Genomic DNA, 21,785 nt, shown 5'->3' with positions numbered 1-21,785 from the left:
AAGACCTTTTGTTTTGTTCCTTCTGCTTTCAGTAAGTTTTTCCTAATTCTATTAAAAATTGCAGGAGAGCAAAAAGAGCAAAAACATCTCAGCACTTTCTTGTACCTGCAACAAGTAGTGAAAACCAAAGTGCTTTGTGCAACTGCTATTCTTCCCCCTCTGCCCAGGTAAACCTGCAGCTTACCAAGGACTGAAACAGAATAGCTCTGGCTAAATCATTATCTGTTCGTCTGCCTCCTGGCAAACAAAGCAGAGAAGTAGAGAGTGGAATAGGAAAAGTTAATAGCTATTATCAGATATAGCTTTCAAATTTCCATGCCTATCAAATATTAGTGTTGCTTGCTAGCTATTCTATACGGCACGTATTGGCTTTCATTCTGGGAACTGGATGCCTGAGCGCTACTTTCAGTCCCTAACCTGTATATATCCCTCTGTAAGAGGGTGCAAGGAAGAAAAACCGGGTCAGACACGCTTGCTCTACGCTTCACTTGTCAGTCGTCTTAAGCTCTTATTGTGCCTCTAACGTTTAACAGAAGGATTTCTGCAGGGAAGGAAAGAAAGGAATTGCGTATTTTGAAGCCTGTTACAGTAAGGGTGCTACTACGAAAATCTGCAACTGCTGCAGGCAGCAAGTAATTTCTTTTAAATAACAGCAGCAGCATCCTAAGCTCCTCTCAAAACTTCAAATATTTGCTACATACTTGGCCTATTAAAATCCTGTGTGAAGACCGCACTGAAGATCATCACTCTACAGTTCCTTGCACTGTACACAATCTTAAAAAGTAAATGACCCCCCTCCACACACACACCCTTCTCTGAAGAATTTCCAGTGTAAAATATAGGAGCATGAAATGCTTCGGGGAGGCACGGGCAGAGTGCAAAGTAAGCTGTTAAGGCAGGGTCCACTAGTGGAACAAAACCACAAAAGGAAGAAAAACCCCTGTACTATCATTAAATCTCCTCTTAAGCAACCCCTACTAAATAATAAAGATATAAGATGTGAGCATAATCCAGGGAACAAAGCAAACTACCATGTCAAGAAGGCTATTAAAAATAGAACGTTTGCCTAAAAAGGAAATAAAACAGTTCAAAGAAAACTGACCTATTTTAGTAGGAATACAGGAGTCTCTATGTTGCTCTGTATCTATCAAGCGCTCAGCTGTACTAGGGCCCAGTTCTAACTGTACCACAAACAGAACATTTTGCCTAGACTTGGACAGAGTGAAAAAAAATTAAGATTTCAGGGGAAAAAAGCAACCACCTTTCACAAGACTATGTCAGGCTTTTTGCAGTCAAGTATTGACACGTCCAAAATATCAACAAGAATTGGCTCATCTTTTCCAATTCTTCACATTTCAGCTTTAGAGATTTTCTTTGCCAAGACGTGATTCGCCTAATCTTTTTTCTTGCAGTGAACTCTATCTCCTGCGAAGTTTATGAAAAGCAAAGTTGCATAAATTATCTACCAGGTCATTAGCACATGCCAATGTATTTTCATGGCTAGCACCACCCCTCTGACATGTTTTAGCACCATGCAGTCTCTCCATTTCTTTTGTACATGCGTGTTTAAAGTCAGTACTATCCTCACTCTAAAGAGGAACGAACTAAGGTAAAAATAAACACATTTTTTAAGTATCATAGCAAACAAGTTGTCAGAGAACAAGTCAAAATATCAGAATCCTGATTTAAATGCAAACTAATCTAACATCAGCCCTTAACTCCTGAGTGCACCTGGCTAACCAAGTTGGAAAGACACCAGTGTTTGCAGCCAAAAGCACATAGATGAGCCACATGGACAGTGCATATTCAGCAACATATCACTTCCTTAGGCAGCAAGCAGGTATTCTTTATATCTAGATAGAGTATAGATCTTTAAGTGATATAACTGCTCTGTCACCTTGACCTCTAATCCTACTCAACACATTTTCCCAGCTTGACCGTGGCTAACTTCACTTGCCGCTTTGCACTCTGAGTTTGCCACCAGAAGTTGTCTTGATACAGAAGCAACAGAGGTTGCTTCAGTTACTCCTGCTAGAAGATGCAATAATCACCTATCACATGTTCAATTTTTATTTATTTATCTTTTAATAATGAATCCGTGTCACAAACCTTTCCATATCTTAAATTGTTTGGACAGGATTTTTCTAAAAGGTCTTGATCTGTTTTAGATTGCAAGAATTCCTACCCACGAGGCTCATTCACGCAACCTTGTGTTCACAATGGACAAGAAAGGGGAGAAATCAAGGTGCCAGTGGTGGACCAGCATGTGACACTATGTCACTGCCTTTAAGGCAAACACACATTTCCTTTCCTTCAAAGTTTTTTGCTCCCCCCTTTTTAAACTATAAAGCATTATTAATTTTCGACCCAGAAACCTTACTTCCATCATCTGCTGCTCAAGTCCACAAAAGTTATTTTACGTTTGTTTCTCTAAACTTCATGTCTTTGCTACATTATAGAAATTGATATTCTTTGTTTTACAGACAACAAGCCAGAAGTTGCATCACATGAAATTCATAAAGACTAGTTTGCTGTTCAGTTAATAAGTGGGACCAACAATCGGCTCTCTTCTCTGCTGCTTATTTCCCTCTTCACTTTAACCTTCAGCGCTTCCACCTGAAAATTTCTCAAACACTGAACGAACGGCTTCTAATCTCCACTTTCCCGTTCCTTCTCTCAAACTCATGCCATTCAGGCCCACCGACTTCTCTTGGACTCCCTGCAGGGCCATCTGCAGAAAGGGCAAAAATCTTCTAATAAATTTATCGTTACAGTAGCTGGTGCCCCACTTACGATCATAGTATCTTTATGCACAAAATTATTTCACTACAAAGGGCAGATATCTGCCATTTATTTGTTAAAACGGAAGCAATTTCCACTCAGATTTTCCTGAATTTTAATCAGGTATCTTAAAGTTTAATGGAAGCCTTAACTAGAAAGAATATATCCTCCTAGAATTCATTCCCTAAGAAAGAAAGGATCATACAATGCAATTATTACATGTTATTACACCATATGGCAGAGTAAGAGCTGATGCTTTGTTCATTTGAGCTGTACCAGTAGGGTGTGCTTTGACTCCAAAAATTCCAGTAGTAGGGATGCCCTCTACTGACAGTCCGTACAGTTACGGTTTTCAGTTTTTGTTTTTGTTTTTTTTGGGGGGGTGGGGGGGGTTTTGTTCGCTTTATACAAAACCCAGAAAGTTTACAAACACCCCTAAGTTAAATCAGGTTAAGGCCCACATGTCAATACTTGCAAACAAGTTTCCTAAGCAGACACCTTTAAATAAAACAAGTTATAAAGAACATGACTTTTAGTGAGAGATTAAAAATTTCGACATTTGTCTGAATGCCTAAAGCTTTGGCTGGCATGAACAGAAGTCCTATAATCTATAAATAAAGGCATGGAGAATGAAGCCATCTGTTATTAAAAAACAGTATTATTTCATGTCAGCTTGTTAGCATTATTCTCCAAGTTACAACAAGAAAAAGTTTCAGCCATTGTTTCACAGGTGGAAAAAACAAGATGCTACTGCGTCACGCAGAATACAAAGTAGACCCTCAGGTGGCCCTTGGGTTACTAGGGTCCCCGACTACCCTACGTAGGGATTATTCATGCATTTTCTAAATTACAACCAAAAGTTTGAGACCATCATGTCTCTGACCCCTTGGACAACTGACTGAACGCCAGAGGCTTCCACAGTCCTTGAGGAAACGTCCCCTGGAGTCTCGAGTTACAGCAGCGCCCAAAGCTGAATAACCCCAGCACAGTCTACTCGGTTTCACTTCACAATAATTCAAAGTCGTTTAGGATTTCACTTTATTGTCTCAAGGTGAAAAACAGCCTCAACCTCAATAAACAAGCCCAAATTCCATTTTAACCAGTTTCTATTTCTAACCCAATGCATTTGCTGCTTCCGTTCACTTTGTTTCAGGGTAAGACTTTTGGGGTTTTTTTTTGTTAGTTTGTTTTTTTGTAGGAATTTATACATACACAGACAAACAAAATGAAAGAATAATTGAGCAGAAGCTCCCTCCCTCTTGAGTTGTATTTCTCTTAGCTCATACTATTGCACTATAAGAACGTGGTGGAAAAGCAAGTCCATCTTTTACACTTCTGTTCTCACATTCCCCTTAAACTGACAAACTAAACATGTGCTACATCAAAGTCTCCACATGGTACTTTACATCCTCAGTTTAACTTGCATGCACTCCTTGAGTATTTTTCAATTTTTTTTTAAATTATAGACACTGTTTGACAAAGTCTGAAATACTAGAAGAGATGGCTTATTTTGTAATAGAGATAATACTGTGAAGGAGAGTAACAAGACAATATAGCAAAATCTCAGGCACGTACAGTCCTATGCTAAAAAAATTCAAGTAGTTACACTTATAGCACTTTAAAATAAGGAATTAAATAGTGTTACACTCCTTCTAGTTAATGCCTTTGCACTCACAAAAAGCACCATAAAATTCCATATCACACACACAACCAAGGAACATGAGATTTGCCCCAAAATTCAAAAGCTCAGCAATGCTCCTTCTGGCATTTTTGGTCAGTCTTTAGTCTTTTTCTTGTAAGTGCACATTGAACACAGAGCTATTTTGGTTATATGATCATGTTTGCAACCTGTTTTTCCTGAGGAAATGAAGCTTAGATTTGCTGTTTCCAACACTATCCAATTTCAACAGCTTGGAAGATGGAGAGGCATTTAAATATAATTAATTGCCAACAAGATTCTGGGGGGAGGAAGGGGATGGAGGAAAGCTGGGGGGTGCAGAAGGATGCCTCCACCAAAGACAGAAGCTGTGCAGCAGGAAGCCTTCGTGCATTCAGCGCAACAGCAGCCACCATCAGCTGGCACGCACACAGCTGCCGGCAGGCGACACGTGCGCGAGGGTGTCACAACCGTCTCCCAAAGGAAATGGGAGGGGAACGTGGAAAACTCAAGTAGGAAGCAGTCTACAAGAGAGGGACAATTCTGTAACAGCCAGCAGTTTATTAATGCCAAGGCTCATTTTTTTAAATCCCAAGGGCTGGGACAGCACAGAACAGGCCGACACGTTGAACCCGCCGTTGTGCGGCGCCCCTCCGCTCCGTCCACCCCGAGGCGGTCGGCGCTCCTCGCCTTATAGTCCCAAACTCCCCGCAGGGGCGCGCTGCTCCTTGCGGACTTCTCCTCTGACATCACCCGCCGCCAAATCCCTTCCCTTATTTTAAGCCGCTGCTTTTGTCTTCTCTGCTCACCCGGCCCCCTCGTTCTCGTCACGCAATGCTTCTGCATCACACGCACGTCAGGCTAACCTTTCCAAACCCTTCCAATTTTCTGTGGTCAGAAAACAACGGGCCATTTTAAGTTGTGAATACAATGAGTATCAAAGGACTCAAATACACTCTTTATTAGAGCACACACCTAATGTGTTTCGCTAGCTAGTACTGTCATTGCTCGTATTTCACAACATATTCTGAAAGAAGAGGTCACAAGTACTTCACCATAAAGAAGCATCAGTTCTGTGAACAAAAGAAACATACCCTAAAGCCTCACGGAAATTCCCAAGAAATACTTATGCAAGCTAGTATTTGATAGAAAGTACTGCCAGTCATCTGTCACGCTAAAAACTACATACAGCTAGATAAAAATCACTCTCCTCAAAGATATAGTTGACCTACAGCAGAGGCATTTATAAATTGCCAAAATAATTCATACTCGTGAGCAAGGGCATTTTTAGCTTTCTCCAACTCATCTGAGAACCTTGTTCATTAACTGTCTTCTGTGCATTTTAAGTGTCACTAGATCAAGTTAAACATCTGCCTTAAACGTCTGTTCTAAAGAAAGCCCAGAAAGTTTCACGTATTCTTAATAATTTCAAAAATTTGAGTTTTGTTTCAATCCACCTGAAGAAAAAGTCTTAGTCCAACTTATAAAAAAGTCTTCCAGAAAAAGGCACTTTAAGTTTCCCTAGAATAAGCCATTCAATTCACAATGAAGTAGGCTTCCCTACTACCCATTCTTAACATACATTTCTAAAAAGCTCTGATTCTGAGATTCTGAATTTAGGAAGCTCTTAGTAGTTTCCATGAACCTTAAAATTAATGTAGTTAGTCTTAACGGCAGCCTGAAAGCCCTAAGATCTTCCTCAATTCTTCTACTAATGGACAAGCAGTAACAGCTTTACATTATGTTACAAAAGAAATAATTAGCGTAAAAGTGTGCTTTAAAACTAAGCCAATTTCTTTAATGCTAAAAAAGAATCAACTCTCTACATTGTTCTAACACTTTAACTGATTAATTAGTAGGAAAAATTCTGGGTCACTGACTTGCTGGATCTTTTAAAAATAATTAAATCCACACTGATATTAAACATCTGCTAAATTATATCACAAACTACTACTACTCCAGGCAAGTATTCACAGTACTAAGTAAACATGTGGTTGCTGACAACAGCAATCTTTCTCTCAAAGATTTTGAATGCAGACAGGCCCATGCAACTTATTTTCTGTTAAATATTTTACACAGAGAAAAAGAGAACAGCAGCCCTGTAGCAAATATTTCTGCAAAGAATTAAGCTCAGGCAAAGCCCAACAAGTTGAGAAAGGGATTGCTTTATGGCAGATGTTCTATGAGAAGCCAAAGGCTTGGGGCAAAACGGATTTCTTCTGCCGCATATCTGTATTTTTTTTTTTTTTTTCTTTCTCCTCCTTCCCTCCCCAAGGATCTTCCTTATCTCCCCCCCACCCCTTGCAACACGGCATACAAAGATCATTTGGTTTTCTTAAAAATCTGTCTAGTATCTCTTGTTGTTATGTGCTAAAGCACTCTAAACAACAAGTTTAAAATCATAACACTTCACAAACACATGTAAAAAAAGACATTTATTTTGTCCTGAAAAAATACAAGTGCATCTTGTATACTTCAGTGGGGGTGGTTTCAGAACACTTACTAATGAAAAAAAACCCTAGCAATTACTCTTAAAAAGGGCCTACATACAGCTATTGTTTTAAAACCCAAAGCAGTAACAAATTAAACCAAGAAAATCTTCAGTTATGTACTTCAAGTTTCATATCAGAATGTTGTTCATACCAGGTCCAATGTCTTTCAGTTAGCTGAAACACATGAAACGTGAAGGAAACAAACACACCACGTGAAACATCTGAAAGCAACATCCCAGTGATAGTACATAATCTACTTACCAGTAGTTACTGTTTTCCCCCTCTGTTGTGGATTGTGGTTTATAGCCTTCTGATGCGTTACCTTTTATTAATAAAAACACAGCAGCTCGCCCCACTATAAAATGGCTGCATTGCTTAGCTAGCAAAACCATGCTAGAGACTTAGTTGCAGTATATACACACACACACACACACATATATATATATATATATGGAAAAAAAAAAAAAGACAACTCTTTCTTCTATGGAGAAACTGAAAATATCCAAGCTGGCATCTTCAATCATGGAGCTACCCCGGAAGCTGCTGCTGCTATTAAAGTAGCTGCAGTAAAAGTTCTGCCACATTCTTGTCTTCTGCATGGTTTTTCAGCAAAAACAGATCGCAGCAGGCTAGCAAACAACCCCTTCCTAAATGAAAGCTCTAATTTCTTCTTCTGCAGTGAAATCAACCAAGTTTCTAGGCTAAGGAGTGAGTGACAGTAATGTCAGCCAATCAGCTTGAGTTTTTCAGGAAAATCACCCCTTAATTCATTCAAAATTAGGTCATATGACACTATTTGAAATGCTATTGGCTTACAATGAATATAGTATTTTAGCCTAATCAGGATAAGGCCACCCATCTATGCCTCTCTAGACTGAAGACACCTTGACTCTATGCAAACTGGGGATATTAAAACAAGAATGCAGGCTTACCAGAGCTTCCCAACTATTAAAGGGCCGGAGCGCTATTATCTTCTGAGCCTTTTTCTGAGAACACTGGGGAATCAAAGTGAGTTCACTCGCGGAAGCATCTTGCAGGAAGTTAAGGATTTTAGCTTTGTAACCATCCTCCATCACTTCATCACTGCTGCTGTAGTCCTCATCAAGAGAGCTGCCGCCTTCCGAAGCCGAGTCGTCCTCAGAATCCTCTATTTCTCTTTTAGTGTTCCAAAGGCTTTTTTTGCCTTTGTCCTTTTTCCTAAAACCATTCTGCTCTTTCACGGAAGATTTCTGTTTCAGCTTCACTTTATTCTCATCACTTCTGCTGTTTTTGGAGACTTCGTTCCAATTAGAAACTTCACTTTTGGAAGGATATTCCATATCTATATGTGTAACATAGAAAAAGTAACAAGTTCAGTGCATACACCTTAAGGACAAACTAGAACTCACTTGCTTTCCAAAACAAAAGCATATACAGACAAAAAACAATTTCAGTATCTGATGCACAAAATTGTTTCTTCACTGTAAAATGTTATAAGCAATGTTTTGGCATTTTCTCCACTGCGTCTAACTTTGTATTTGCAGTAGACGTCCTCAAAAGTAGGTGTTACTAAGACAAAAAGAGGAACAAACACCGTGAAAGTCTGTTTAAAGCATGAAAATAGCAACTGTAAGACGAACAATGCTAGTTTGCATGCTGCTCAAAAAGCATAATACTTTAACTAACTGTCTCAAAATACAAAAGACCAACTTCATGCAATATGCATGAACTGAAGAAACTTTGAGGTGGAGCAGCCTTGAGCGTTCAAGAATTCTCCTACGTGGTTTGCATGTGATACTGGTCCCCCATATATCCCAAAATATAAACTTTTTTTTTTTTTTTTTTTTACACCATGTTATTGCCTCTCAGTACAGCATTAAGGGTGGGACAACAAAAGCATGCACCTGCTAAGTAGCTGGAGGAACTAGGCATTTCCAGCTGAGTAAGCACAGGTATTCAGAACCCTAATGCTTTAAGGTAATATAGCTATTGCTTAACAGAATGTGGACAAGTCATTTTGAAAAGCCACTTGCATGTTCTTCTTCTTTGGATCTCCCTTGCAATGCTTTCTCTTCCTCCCAGTCCTGGCTTCCTGTTGATGGATTGTAACCCCCAAGTCTACCTCCCCAATGCTCAGAAGGAGCAGGGGTAAGAAAGGAACTTCATGCATCACCCACATAGTGGCAGGTACCTCTACGTGAGAAGAATACAGTTAAGAATACTATCCTAACCCAAGGATACTTACATTTGATACAGCAAACCATATATATGGCTGTCAGATGCGTACCACATTAAGTAGTAAGCTACTCTTCACTAGGACTTGCAGATTTACATGGAATCACAGTTCTCATACCCTATCACATTCAATTTACTGGTATTTATATACTGGTTGCAGTATTGAAGGCCCATTTTTAATATTTCTCTATCCTAGAAGATGTTTCAAGGGTAAAATAGCTTATGTCACATCACCTACAAAGTTATTTTAAATTACTGATTTACAAGTTACTCAAGTTAAGAAAACACACACTTATTTTTAACCAATCAGGAAGGGAGTAGGTCTCCCAGCTTCAGCACATTTCAGAATGTATTTTATCATATACTCATAGATAATTACAACTTTTTATGTTAGTCTATCTTTAGCACAGGAAAAATATTTATCTCTGCTTCCAAGGGGGGGGGGGGGCAGGAAATCAAGACGTTGAAAATGAAGAAAAACCCAATTTCCTTCTTCTGCCTTCCCCTAATGACTATTTTCAAGTATTGCTACAGGTTTCTAGGCATAGTACTGTCAGGACTGTCATCACTAGATGTAAAAAAGACTTATACTGGAAATCTGTTTTATCTTGGGATAAATGGACTATAAATCTGTCTTTACCCTCATGGTCTTCTGCAAATACTCTCAGGGCCTCCAGAGCTTCATGAAAGACCCAGTTATGTTCTTGAAGCACATCTCTCAGTTCCTAATAAAAAATAAGAAGTTTTGTTTTCTGGTAAGATAAGTAAAAATTACATTTTTAAAGTCAGATGTTTCAGAAGAAAAGAAATACAAAGGGGAAAACTTTGGTTTATCCTTGCACACAGTTTAGGCGGACCTGCATTCCATCTTTCAAAAGGGTAAGAACAGACATAAACAAGCTTTGCTTCCAATAGTACAGTATTAAAAGGCCCTGACCAGGTGCTGAGCATCTTCAGCTGCTAAACCAACCAAGGAACACACTAACTTCTAATCATGCTGGGGGCAGGGGGTGTGTGGGTGTGGGGATTAACAATACAAGCAAATTTATTAGGAAAGAAAATGATGCTTCTGGAATCTCCCAGGAGAAAATGACTGACTATATCTGAAAAATTTTCCCCACACATTTTTATAATAGGTCATCAAATTTGACTATGCCAGGCTTGCCACAGGACCAAAAACTAGAACAAGAAGTTTTATATAGTCTCAGTGGCATCCAGCAGCTTTCAGTTCAAGGCAAACTGCATTCCCAGAGCACTAACAGTGGAGACCTACCTACCCTAAGTTCTTCCTGAATGTGCTGCTGGTATAGTCCTAATGAAATGGTCCTTAGGACAACTACAAATTTCTTATGAGGTCAAAATCACATTTGTCCTCAGGAGATGTGACAGCTCACCTCCTTATCCAGATCAGGGAATGTGTTTTGGAGCTTCTTTACAAGCATCTCTTTCTTCTCCCATTCTTTTGGGGATTCTGATCCATCCTGCTATGTTTAGGGGAAAAAAAAAAAATTTATTTAGATTTAATGTGAATTACCAGCACAGAAACAGAAAAAAATCAAATCTAACACTGCTTACCTTTGAACAGCCACTCTAAGTAAAAAAAGCACTTAAGGCAAATCAAAGTTGCAGGAATAATTCCTCGCACATAATCAATGCTCAAAGTAAGATTAAATCTCCACTAATGGAAGACTAGCATTCGTTACCCGATAGGCACACACAGTGTGAAATTACATGCCAAAAATAGATAATAGATCCTTCTGAAGGTTTGGTTCTTCAAAATAAAATTAAATTTGGTAGCGATTCTGGATGTTTGTTATCCTTCTAACTGAAAGCTGATTTTGTTATTTTATTCGAGTTCTGGATAACATAACACACAACACTGTCATAAAGAAGGCAGCGCGGTTAACATTCAGGAGGTAAAGTCAGTTAAGTTAGATTACCAAGTGCACAGTATTTAATCCACCAGAGTCTATAAACATGTCAGTTGGTATGTTTATGTGAAGATTTATGTGCAAAAGTCCACAAATACCGTGCTACAGCACCATCGTGTTATACCAAAGCCTGACAAAGAGTTTTCATCAACATTAGCTTCACTACAGCTACTGTTAGTCTGCAGAAAGGGAGGTTTCTTACAAGTGCCAGAATTCCTACATGCCACAAGCTGTCCTATTACATATTCACCACAAAGAATTACATGAGTTATATTACTTCTGTGAGGTTGGCATTCAAAGTGGCTACAGATCTACTTATTTACAGCATCGATGCCAACAGGTTTCATTGATATTTACTTAGCCAAATGATGCTACCTGCTAAAAAAGCAGAAGCCAGACCAAACAGAAGCTTTCCTGATTACAGAGGATATAATTCCTTTCCTCAATGAATCTCTGCAGTATCATTAGAAGTACAGCTACAGTAAGTATAATGGCTAGCAAAGGGAATAAATATGTTCTAGTTTTTGGAACTGATTACCCAGTAGAGAAAAAGTGATAGCTAAACAAAGAAAATCCATGAATTCTCACCTTCCAGTCCCTATTAACAATTTAACAAGAGGCCCTGGTTTCAGCTGAATCTTTCCCAACCCTGTCCTTTTCCACTGTAAAGGAACTATTAAGCATGGAAATCAAACTGCTGGATGGCAGCCCCCAGAAGTCCAGTGGGATGTTGCTTGCTATGCTGGCTGAGTGACAATTCAAGCCTTAGTCTCCTTTGTCACCTAACCTAGGAGCCTGGTGAGGAGGAACCAACCCAAACTGCAGCAAACCCTGCCTCAAAACTCACGGCCATCCTCCAGGGAGAGGGGAGATAACAGAGTAATGTATTTTCGTTTTCATAAACAGCTTCACATTTTCTCCATTTTATTCTGATTTAGGACAATATTTGGTTACATTTCAAAACAACACAAAGGCCTTAATTCCATCCAACCTCCCATTTTTACTGAAGAATTCCCAAACTTCACTATAAGCCTTTTCACGGATGCCTACTTTGGATGCCCAGCGGCTGGCCTGGTGACCACACTGTAAGTCTGTGTGCAAGATCTGCCAAATACCAATCTGAACATGCCAGGATCATTACGAATTTCTATTTTCTAGCAAAGGTCAAAGTAATCCAGAGCTTGAAAAATAAACCAGTTCATTCTTTTAAATGATTTCCCTAAGTCATGTATTAAAAGTATTTTAAGTATATGTAAACAACATTATTCCTGTAACAGAGAAGAACAGTAAAAACAAATGTTGAACTCAATCTACTTGAGGAAAAATAAGGAATGCTCTGATGAGGCCAGTTGCTTCACGGCTCATAACTCCCACTGACATCCAGGAAAAATGAATGGCACTCAGTGCCTAGCATGTTAAGGCTACCAGTCATCAACTTCTTCCATGAAAGCAGTAAAAGGACATGAGGATACAACTCCACAAATGTTAAAAAGAGCAAAGCAAACAATTCCATTTAGAATCGCCAAAGAGAAGAAAGCAGAAAAACCTCATTCAAATGGCACGGTTTGAATTTGACAGGATTTTCTGATAAAACACACTGAAATCAGGGCAGGAAAAGAAACAAAACAAAAACACACACACACACACACCCCACCACAACACTTACAGAATTAGCTTTTTGCTTTTTTGCAACTTGGTCATCCTTGTCATCACGATTTGTGGGAGAACGTTCTAGTTTTCTTTTACGAGAGACAGCTTTAAAGAGAAACAAAAACAGAAAAGAAGAACTGGAAGTTAACTTTCATCAAGTTCACCTCAAAATGGTAGGATCATTCAAATTAGCACTACAGAAACTACTTATTTCGTTAACCACACAAGAAGCTACATTTTAAGAGACATTTTCAGAATATTTCCACTCTATTCAGTGAGAATCAGTAGAATGATTATTTTCCCTCAAGATTTTATAAAATGAGTATTTTAAAAAAATATTTATTTTTTAACATATGAATTAGTCTCAGGATTTTGTGGGGGGACAACTCTGATGCAGCCCTCCAACAAACTACAAACAAAAACAGTACTGAGAGATAAAATCTTGGGACTAATTTCAGGAATCATCTGAGCTCCACACAGTCATCCCTCTTAAGAGGTAACCATCATTTCCATTACAAAGTCAGTTAGCAGAACTCATAGCAACTCCAAAATACAAACTCAAAATTTGGCATGACGCTCAGCTTCTTGTATTCCTTTGTTGTTTACTATAACCCCATTTGCCGATGCAAGGATGTTTTCCCTATATTTAGTGGAGTGAAAGGAAAAGTAAAAGCTCTGGTGTGTTCAAGTTTCAGGTGGAGGATAAGCTTTGTAAACCAAGTAATTTCAGACACCTACAAAGACTGTATCTGCAATGAGCAACTTGGAGAAACACTGGAGTCAGATACAAGAAAGTAATGAGACAGAAAAACAGGCAAAGAAAAAATAATCTTTTTTCCTCATTCCCTTTCAGGTATATCATGTGTCATAGTTGAGGAGACAACAGCCCTTAAACAGACCACATTCCCATAGTGAACGCAACAAAATCATCTCACTCTTTCCAGTTAACACATGGTTACTCTATATTAGGTGCAAGTTCTTCATTTTGTCTGATAAATTTGAAACCAATCCATTAAAGCAGGTCTGATGATCAAAGCAGGGGCCCAAGTTAGCAATGCCTGCTTAGATTAAGGAACAAGTGCAGTTAGTGGGGATTCTTCCCCTATCACTACACCAGTCCTGTAGAGGGGTCTGTAGATAAGAACCCTAACTCTTCTGACCTGTCCTGAACAAAAATCTGAGGTTTTTTTGTTTCGGTAAACACTAGACTTTTGAGAAAAGTTATTAGAATTTTACAACCTCTGACATACAAAAATCACACAACCAAACAATTTTCAGTCATGTTCCTCCACACCAAGGAAATTTAAAGTTTCTGTTACAAAACTTCTGAACAGAAAACGTTTTCTTAAACATGCCACTAAAAAGTTTTAGGTACTTGTTTGGGTAGATGGAGTAACCTATAAAAGCACAGACGTGTCCTATGTTTACCAGTCTCTGTAATAGTTTCCTCTTACAGGGAGAGTTTCCTCTCAGACTGAAGCTTCAAGCAAAGTAGCTGCTTGAACGCACATTTATTCAGCTCCTGAAGTTTTAGTACTTTGGCAATTAATCAAGCAATTATGTCTTGTATGTTAAACGCTTAACAATTATAAAAGCTATTCTATATAAGTTGCATAAAGATGCATGCCTGTCTCTTTTATACAGCAGTGGCTTTCCAAATTAAAGATATATTTAAGTTGACTGCTTTTGGAAAGCTGCTATTTAGTCAAGGCTAAAGCCAAATGAGTCAGAAAATGTACATTACTGCCAATCTGGAAATGGTGATGAATGATTTCTGGCTCAGGTGCACACCAGAGAGGTTACCAGTCAAACAGTTTTCAACATTAGACTGAAGTACCTGAAAGGAAACTATGCATATTAAGTAAGTCAGCGATAACTAAGTATTCAGTGATAACTTAATTACTTATGAATAGCTCATATGAGTCAGAACTTTCCAAATATCTTTTGGCCCTGATGATTATTAGAGATTACCATCTTATCAGTTTGTTACAACGTGCCTAGTCAGGTGCATTTTCAACAGCCGCTGCACACAGCTCATGAAGTTAAGAGCCCATTACCACTATTTCTCCACGTTAACAGTCACTGCTTAAAGTGCAGTTACCAAACAGACTGTTTAAAACCCAGCCTTTTTTAAAAATTCAGAGTCAATGATCTGATCAGTGCTGCAAGTTAACCTTTTTTGGAAAACAGGCTGCCCACAGAGCTTTGACCTCTGACACCAGCATCTCCAGGCAGCCTCCCCTCCCAGACTGCTGAAGGACAGCCACCGAACACCACGCATAACTCAGTTGACCACACAGTAAAAAAAAAAAAAAAAAAAAAAAAAGCATGCTCACTTTCTAATCCAAAAGACTGCATGGATGACCAAAATAGTTTTAGTTGCGAAAATTCAGTATCGCCACCTTTGCTCTACAACTGTTAAATATATGTGAAAATACTTCAAACATATGTGCTACTACTCTCATACTCGCTCTCTTGACCATCAAACACAAACGTGACAGAGATACAAAAAAGGTCAGAAAAATTTCCCAACAGTGCAGAATCACAGAACGGCTGAGGTTGGAAGGGACCTCTGGAGATCATCTAGTCCAAACCCCCTGCTCAAGCAGGGTCACCTAGAGCACGTTGCACAGGATCGCGTCCAGGTGGGTTTTGAATATCTCCAGAGAAGGAGACTCCACAACCTCTCTGGGCAACCTGTTCCAGTGCTCTGTCACCCTCACAGTGAAAAAGTTTTTCCTCATGTTCAGATGGAAGCGTCTGTGTTTCGGTTTGTGCCCATTGCCTCGCGTCCTGTCGCTGGGCACCACTGAAAAGAGTCTGGTCCCATCCTCTCGACACCCTCCCTTCAGATACTTGTACACGTTGATAAGATCTCCTCTCAGCCTTCTCTTCTCTAGGCTGAACAGGCCCAGCTTTCTCAGCCTTTCCTCATAACTACTCTTTCCTCATAACTACTACTTCATTTAAGGAAGTACCTGTCAAGAGCCAGATAGCTACCATGGGAGACAGGTAAGATTTTTAAAAGCAGATATATTCTTTATATAAAATCTATATACACACACTATGTATTATATGTTTTAGATGTATAAATATCTACTTATATTACATATATAATGCATTATATTATACAATATCTAAATATATAATATACATTATATACATGTTATTGAATATTTTATTACACACCTATATTTTATATAATTTATAAACATAAATGCATAAAGTATTCAGAATGAAATATACATATGCTTATTACATATATATAAATTTTTTATATATAAATAGCTATATTTATGTATATATAAAGCACCACAATTTTTCCCCTTCCTTTCACAGAAGGATTTTATAGTTCTCTTACAATGATGCAGGTAGATTAGACTTTTGATAAGAAAAACACATCCAAATTGCAATACCTATAAGATAAAATACTTTTACTGTTTATGGCATATCCTTTAATCAAACTTCAGAGAAGATATCCTCCATCATAACCTTTCGGTATAATACATAAGATAAAAACCCTCTTCTGGGAAAGAAAATGTTGTCCAACATAGTACATCATCTACCACATATGGAGAATAAGATGCACACTTCAAAAAATCCAAAGAACATGATGACAGAGGGGAGGCAGCTGTCCTTCAGCAGTCAAAGAACTTTTTTTTTTTTTTTTTTTTAACCTTTCTGCCCACAAGCCTTGTTTAAACTATATTGTCAGGCAAAGTCACACTATTAGCTACTGGCCAAAGCCAGATAAGTGTGCTTTAATTTGCCTTGATAGCAAGGCTAAGGGCTGTTAGGCTGTTCTTGGGTAAAGCCCTAGAAGAGCCATATGTAGTTATGTACTCGTGCCATTAGTAGTTATGATCAATTAGAACCGTGTGCTGGTAACTCTAGCAGGCTTCTCACTTCACACGCATTCAAGAAGATGGCTAACTGAACATGAACCTGAAACATGACCCCGAAAACCTTTTCACCCTAAAAAACACATGGGTTCCTTATAAGAGCATGTCCAAGACCACCCTCACTTGAAGTCATGGGCTGAGCAATCAACAGTCTTTGAAGAAACCCTGATCAAAAGCAATTTTACAGGCGAATTAAGCTGTACTGGAGGATCTGGATACCCATCATCTCAGCAAGCTAGCTACAAAGTTATTTGAAATCAACCTGTGGTCTTCTGAAACCGACCACATCTACAACTGACAAGAGCACTTCTGAAGACATTCACATTGAATTTCAACAAGGTGCTTTGCAAGGCACATTTAGTTATTGCCTCCTGTGCTGAGGGAACATATAGCTGAGGGGAAGAAGCAGCTCTGTATTGCTGCTAGGTAGGAACCATCCTTGGATGGGACACAGGACACATGGGGCCTTCCAAAGTAACCCTCATTCACTACATAAACGTTATGATTAACTGTGGATGAGAAAGGCAGCTGAAGGGTTTCGAAATTCAGAGAGGCAGTCATAATTACTTTCACTGCTATCTGCTGCAACAGCTATAAAAACCCCTCATTGCTGTGACTTCTTATTAAATGTCATTTCTGCTCTCTAGAAAGCAGTAACATCAGATAGATTCACATGAGGCTTCAACTCAGAAGCCAAAAGCACCCTCACAGATTTCATAATTTTCAAGATGAGCAGAAAACATATAGAAACAAAATAAATGAAGTAGGTATTACCAGAACTTTACTTCTTCCACTAATACACATTTATCAGTGTGTTTCATCTAATCTTTGTAACTACAATAGCCATCCGCAATGCTGCTTACTAAGCTGGGTGCAATTGCTGGAATCAAGCTGTAAATACAAGTTCTGCCCTTTCCAGGGAAAGGACAGAAGAACTTGAGGACCACTCAGCAACACATTTTTATCTAGACCATATTTCACAAAACTGTATTTTGTCCCTCACTTCCCACAGTCAACACTTCAGAAAAAATAAAAGCGTATCATAGATTGACATAGATAGGCAGATGTTCAGTAATGTCTCCACTTGTAAAAAATGTGTCCAAAATGAGATGATTTATGCCATCACTTTCAGACATGTTTACTCCTAACTAAATCTTTTACTACTGTAATTAGTCAGAATTTTGCTGCCAATAAGATTCTTTTTATGTGGGCTCACACTGAAAGGATATGAAATGGCATTCTTAGATCAACACAAAAATGCCCAAAAGGCAGAGCCTATATACTAGATATCAGAGTGTTTTAGTTCAAGCATTGTGAATTGCAAGGAAGTTTAAAGGTGTATCTTAGCTTAAATTGGTTTAATCAAAACGCTTGAGAAGTAATCATTGTCTACCAAGCAGGAATTTTGCAGGAGGGGCACTCAAAAGTAGCGTTCCCCCCCCATAAATGTCTGGGAGCTTTACTTTTCAGTTACCAGCATCATGAGTCCCATCTGCAGAACCTGATTATGCACACAGTGATAACCTCAAAACACTGGACAGCCAGAAAAATATGGCCTGACTGGGTAAAAAACCTTCATTAAAAAGAGCCCAATGTTTTAAAGTTTTTTCATAATTCTTAAAAATCTTGACAGTTGTTTACAAAAACTAAAAGATGAAAATATGACACATACAACAAGGGGAGCTGAATTAGCAAAAGTCTTTTTCTGCATCGGAAATTGAGTAAAATTGAGTTCTCCCTGAGCACATCGACCTCCTTGAGACATTGTTTCCAAATCCATAGGATACCGCATGAAATGACAAGACATAATCACCTAGAACAATTAAAATAATCAGGAGAGATTATGGCTTTTTTTCCATCATCCCCAAACCTTGGAAGACCTCCCCCCCCCCCCCCCAAAAAAAAGCATGGACAACTGAACTGCAGCTAGACGGAAATGGCTCAGCTTATTTTAGGATATAACATTCACACTGACCTTTCACTTGTTTTCCCCTCCACATGCACAGTAAATCAGTAAAAAAGATTAACATAAACTAATGTGGACCTTGGACTTGGGTTTTGGTTTCTTGACACCACCCAAGAATGATGACCCTTTTACATGTTTACCTCTTACATGTTACTAGATCCGGAAGGTTTTTTTTGGTAATGTCATGGTAACATCTTAAACAAGCTCTAGGGGCTGGAAGGTAGGGGCTGGTAGATGTTTTGGTACAGAACCATGGAAATCTGTATAACATTTAAAAGACTAATAGTTCTGATTCCGAATTTCAGTCAAGTCAAGCCCAAGGGAAAATCCTGACAGGGTTCAACATGAACAAGATTCTGGCTATGAAAGGCTGCCTACTTCAAGACATTTCTTTGAATCACCAGATTTCTCAGCTGTAATGTTTAGAATTACTATCTCTAAACCTATTACTATTTCCCTCAACTTCCGAACAAAGGCAGCATCAGCAACAACAGAAGTCACTTACAGGCCCCATTTATAAAGCAATGCCAATCTTCAGAGAACAAATTCCCCCTTTTTGTTTTATTTTTGGATTTTGGTTTGCATCCTCTTCCCATCATTCCCCTTGAAAAGTCTGTGCCTTCAGGTCTGTGTTCTTACACTAAACAAACAATAGTATATCTTTTAATGTATGTTTTAGCACTTTTTAAATACCCCAAACCAAGTTTACTTCATTAAATCAGCTACAGTTTCTGAAGTTTTTTTTAAACATACCTTCATCATTGAACTTCAAACCAGCAGCTATTGCTTCATCCACTGTGCAAGCCGATTCCATCAACTGAAGGAAAAAAAAAAGGTCAATTGCTAAGTGCTAGATTTAACTGAATAGAGGAAAGCAATGATAAATCAAAATGACTGAAATACACTTAAAAACAAAGTTAACAGGTACCAGACAAGCTAGACTGATTAAAATCACATCACTTGTATTTGGAAAAACTTAAATCAGATTGTATTTAAAAGCATTTTCAGTAGTTCTCTGTTTATTTCTGCTTTTCTCCTACTTCATAAACATATTGTGCAGGTTTAAGTAAACTTATTCTTTAAGACTATTCCATGTTACAGTCACAAAACCTAAAGATCCAAAAAACCAGTTTCCTAACTTTTAAAGTTTCTATATACTGCTATATTCTATCAGTTGATTTCCTAGAAGTATGTCTATGAGATTTCTAATGTGCCTCTGAACGGTTACCTATATTTCCTCACAGTCCTAGATTCTTCCTCCATTCACCTGTAATCTCAGTATAAATCATTTTCACAAATTAAGTGAACATCAAGATTTGTAAAAAGCAGTACCCATTTTATAACCATGTCAACTGCCACAGAAGCAAACTGCCTAAAGGTTACAGCCATGAAACACAAAATGAAGCTATTAGGAACCCTGATTCCCAAATATCTGTTCACATTTGTAAACAGTGTCTTCCAGTTCTACTATAAATGCACAATCTCCTTTTCAACAAGCATCAGAATAGCGTTTCTTACAGATTTTCTTAAATAACCTTCACTGGCCATGCAGTGTTTGGCGAGAGGGGCTGCTCCACAACCCGCACCAACAGGAGCGACAAGGTCTGCCCACTGTTCCTCGAGCTTCCCTCGAGAATGTTGCAGGTCTGTCGTCACAGACAGAAGCTTGCCCAGCCATTACATATTACCAAATTCCGTGGGAAGAGCTTCAAATAGCAGCCGCCTTGCGCTATCCTGAGAACAAGCATCATCAGCACTAAATACCACTAAGGAGTTAAAGTGTCATTAAAGTCACAAAACTGTAAGCAGGCACACCAGACAACTGTCATTTCTAGCTATTTTTAAGGCTAGAATGAACTGTTACTGCTCTGTGGTTCAAATACATCCAATATCATCAAAAGTCAAAACTTCATACCTTCTGGGCATTTATAGTGTTATTTATATTACATCTGCCATTCCATTCCACATGAAAAATTCCAAAACAGCTACTTTCAACCCCTTCTTTCTCCCTGAGGCCTAAACAAAGCATGAACCGCTGGGGAAAAAAAAAAAACACCCAGCAAGAAACACCTATAATAGTTCTACAGTTTTTTAATGACAATTCAGCTATCAGGAAACTTAACTGATTGATTTCATCACCAGTGCTTTGAAAACTAAAGCTAGCAAAAACCTAATTACATATCAGCACTAAAAGGCAACCTTACTGAAAACACTTTTACTGTAGCACAGATAGTTTTATTGTAATAATTAGTTACCATAGTCTTACTGTAAATTTGTACTGTACATTAGAAAAAGACCAAGAGTATCTCAGTTTCACATGCCAGCACGATTGGAAGAAGTTACAGTAATTCAGATCTCCTCCCTTTTCAGCTCATTGGAAGTTTTAAAGACTTTGAATACTAAATCTAATGAAAGTGAGGGTACAACATTTCATTTCCTGATGAGACATTGATTCTGATAATGATTTCACTCATTCTACACTTAACCAGTTAGCCGCCCTCCAACAACGGTTACCAACAGCTATCAAGCAAGACAAGTTTAATTAAGGTTAAATGTTACAAAGGAACTGAAATGATATGCAAGTCTTCCTGTAGGACATTTTCAAACTGTGCCCTAGACTTCATTGCTATTAAGGTGAGCTGAAGTTAAAAAACAAACGAAAACCCCCCACAAAAAAGCACCCTAGGATACCTTCCATGGCTGAAGTTCCAGTAAAATATATTATTTTGACATACCCTTTTGCTAATAAGAGTTAAGGCTGTTCCCTTTAATAATGCCAAAAGCATAGGAATATTTTCTACAAAATAGTCAAAATAAATTAAAAGAACACGGTGTTATTACTTGTAATAATTCCCGGTCACTTCTTTGGGGAAAAAGTTCCTTCAGCGTTTGCAGTTTTGCATCTCTGATGTCTTCCCCTACATCCACCATGGTTGGCACTTGATCCCCACCATTTATATAAGCCGATTTGGGTAGTTCATCTTCAGGCTGTTCATCATCTGACTGTTCGGAGCTATCAAAAATGAGCGGGGGGGAAAAATTAACATATTGTTGCTTCTTATGAATGCTTTACCCTAGCAGAATGTCAGTGTAAACCAAAAGTCAACAGCATCACACAATTTGAAATTTTTGTAAAACAAACTGTTAGTAGCTTAAAATTCTTTAAAAAGAATTTTAAATTCTCAAAAGATA

The 21,785-nt window shown here is 38.4% G+C and overlaps 1 protein-coding gene across 3 annotated transcripts in view; it reads right to left on the bottom strand.

Moving 5' to 3' along the window:
• SMARCAD1 (SWI/SNF-related, matrix-associated actin-dependent regulator of chromatin, subfamily a, containing DEAD/H box 1) overlaps positions 1-21,785 on the bottom strand; it is a 51,834-nt gene that overhangs the window by 14,409 nt on the left and 15,640 nt on the right. Inside the window, exons 3-8 of one of the 3 annotated variants that reach the window (XM_067297533.1) lie at positions 21,435-21,606; positions 19,347-19,410; positions 12,742-12,830; positions 10,539-10,628; positions 9,785-9,869; positions 7,863-8,251 (exon numbers count right to left, since the gene is read on the bottom strand). In XM_067297533.1, the coding sequence (XP_067153634.1) occupies positions 7,863-8,251; positions 9,785-9,869; positions 10,539-10,628; positions 12,742-12,830; positions 19,347-19,410; positions 21,435-21,606 (889 nt within the window). The remainder of the gene's footprint in view (positions 1-7,862; positions 8,252-9,784; positions 9,870-10,538; positions 10,629-12,741; positions 12,831-19,346; positions 19,411-21,434; positions 21,607-21,785) is intronic. The other 2 variants (XM_067297534.1, XM_067297535.1) reach the window with 2 other exon arrangements.

This window comes from Apteryx mantelli, chromosome 5 (assembly GCF_036417845.1).
Source record: "Apteryx mantelli isolate bAptMan1 chromosome 5, bAptMan1.hap1, whole genome shotgun sequence".
NCBI classification, from domain to species: Eukaryota; Metazoa; Chordata; class Aves; order Apterygiformes; family Apterygidae; genus Apteryx; species Apteryx mantelli.
The sequence above is the reverse complement of the archived record's forward strand: the minus strand, read 5'-3'. Positions and strand labels throughout refer to the sequence as shown.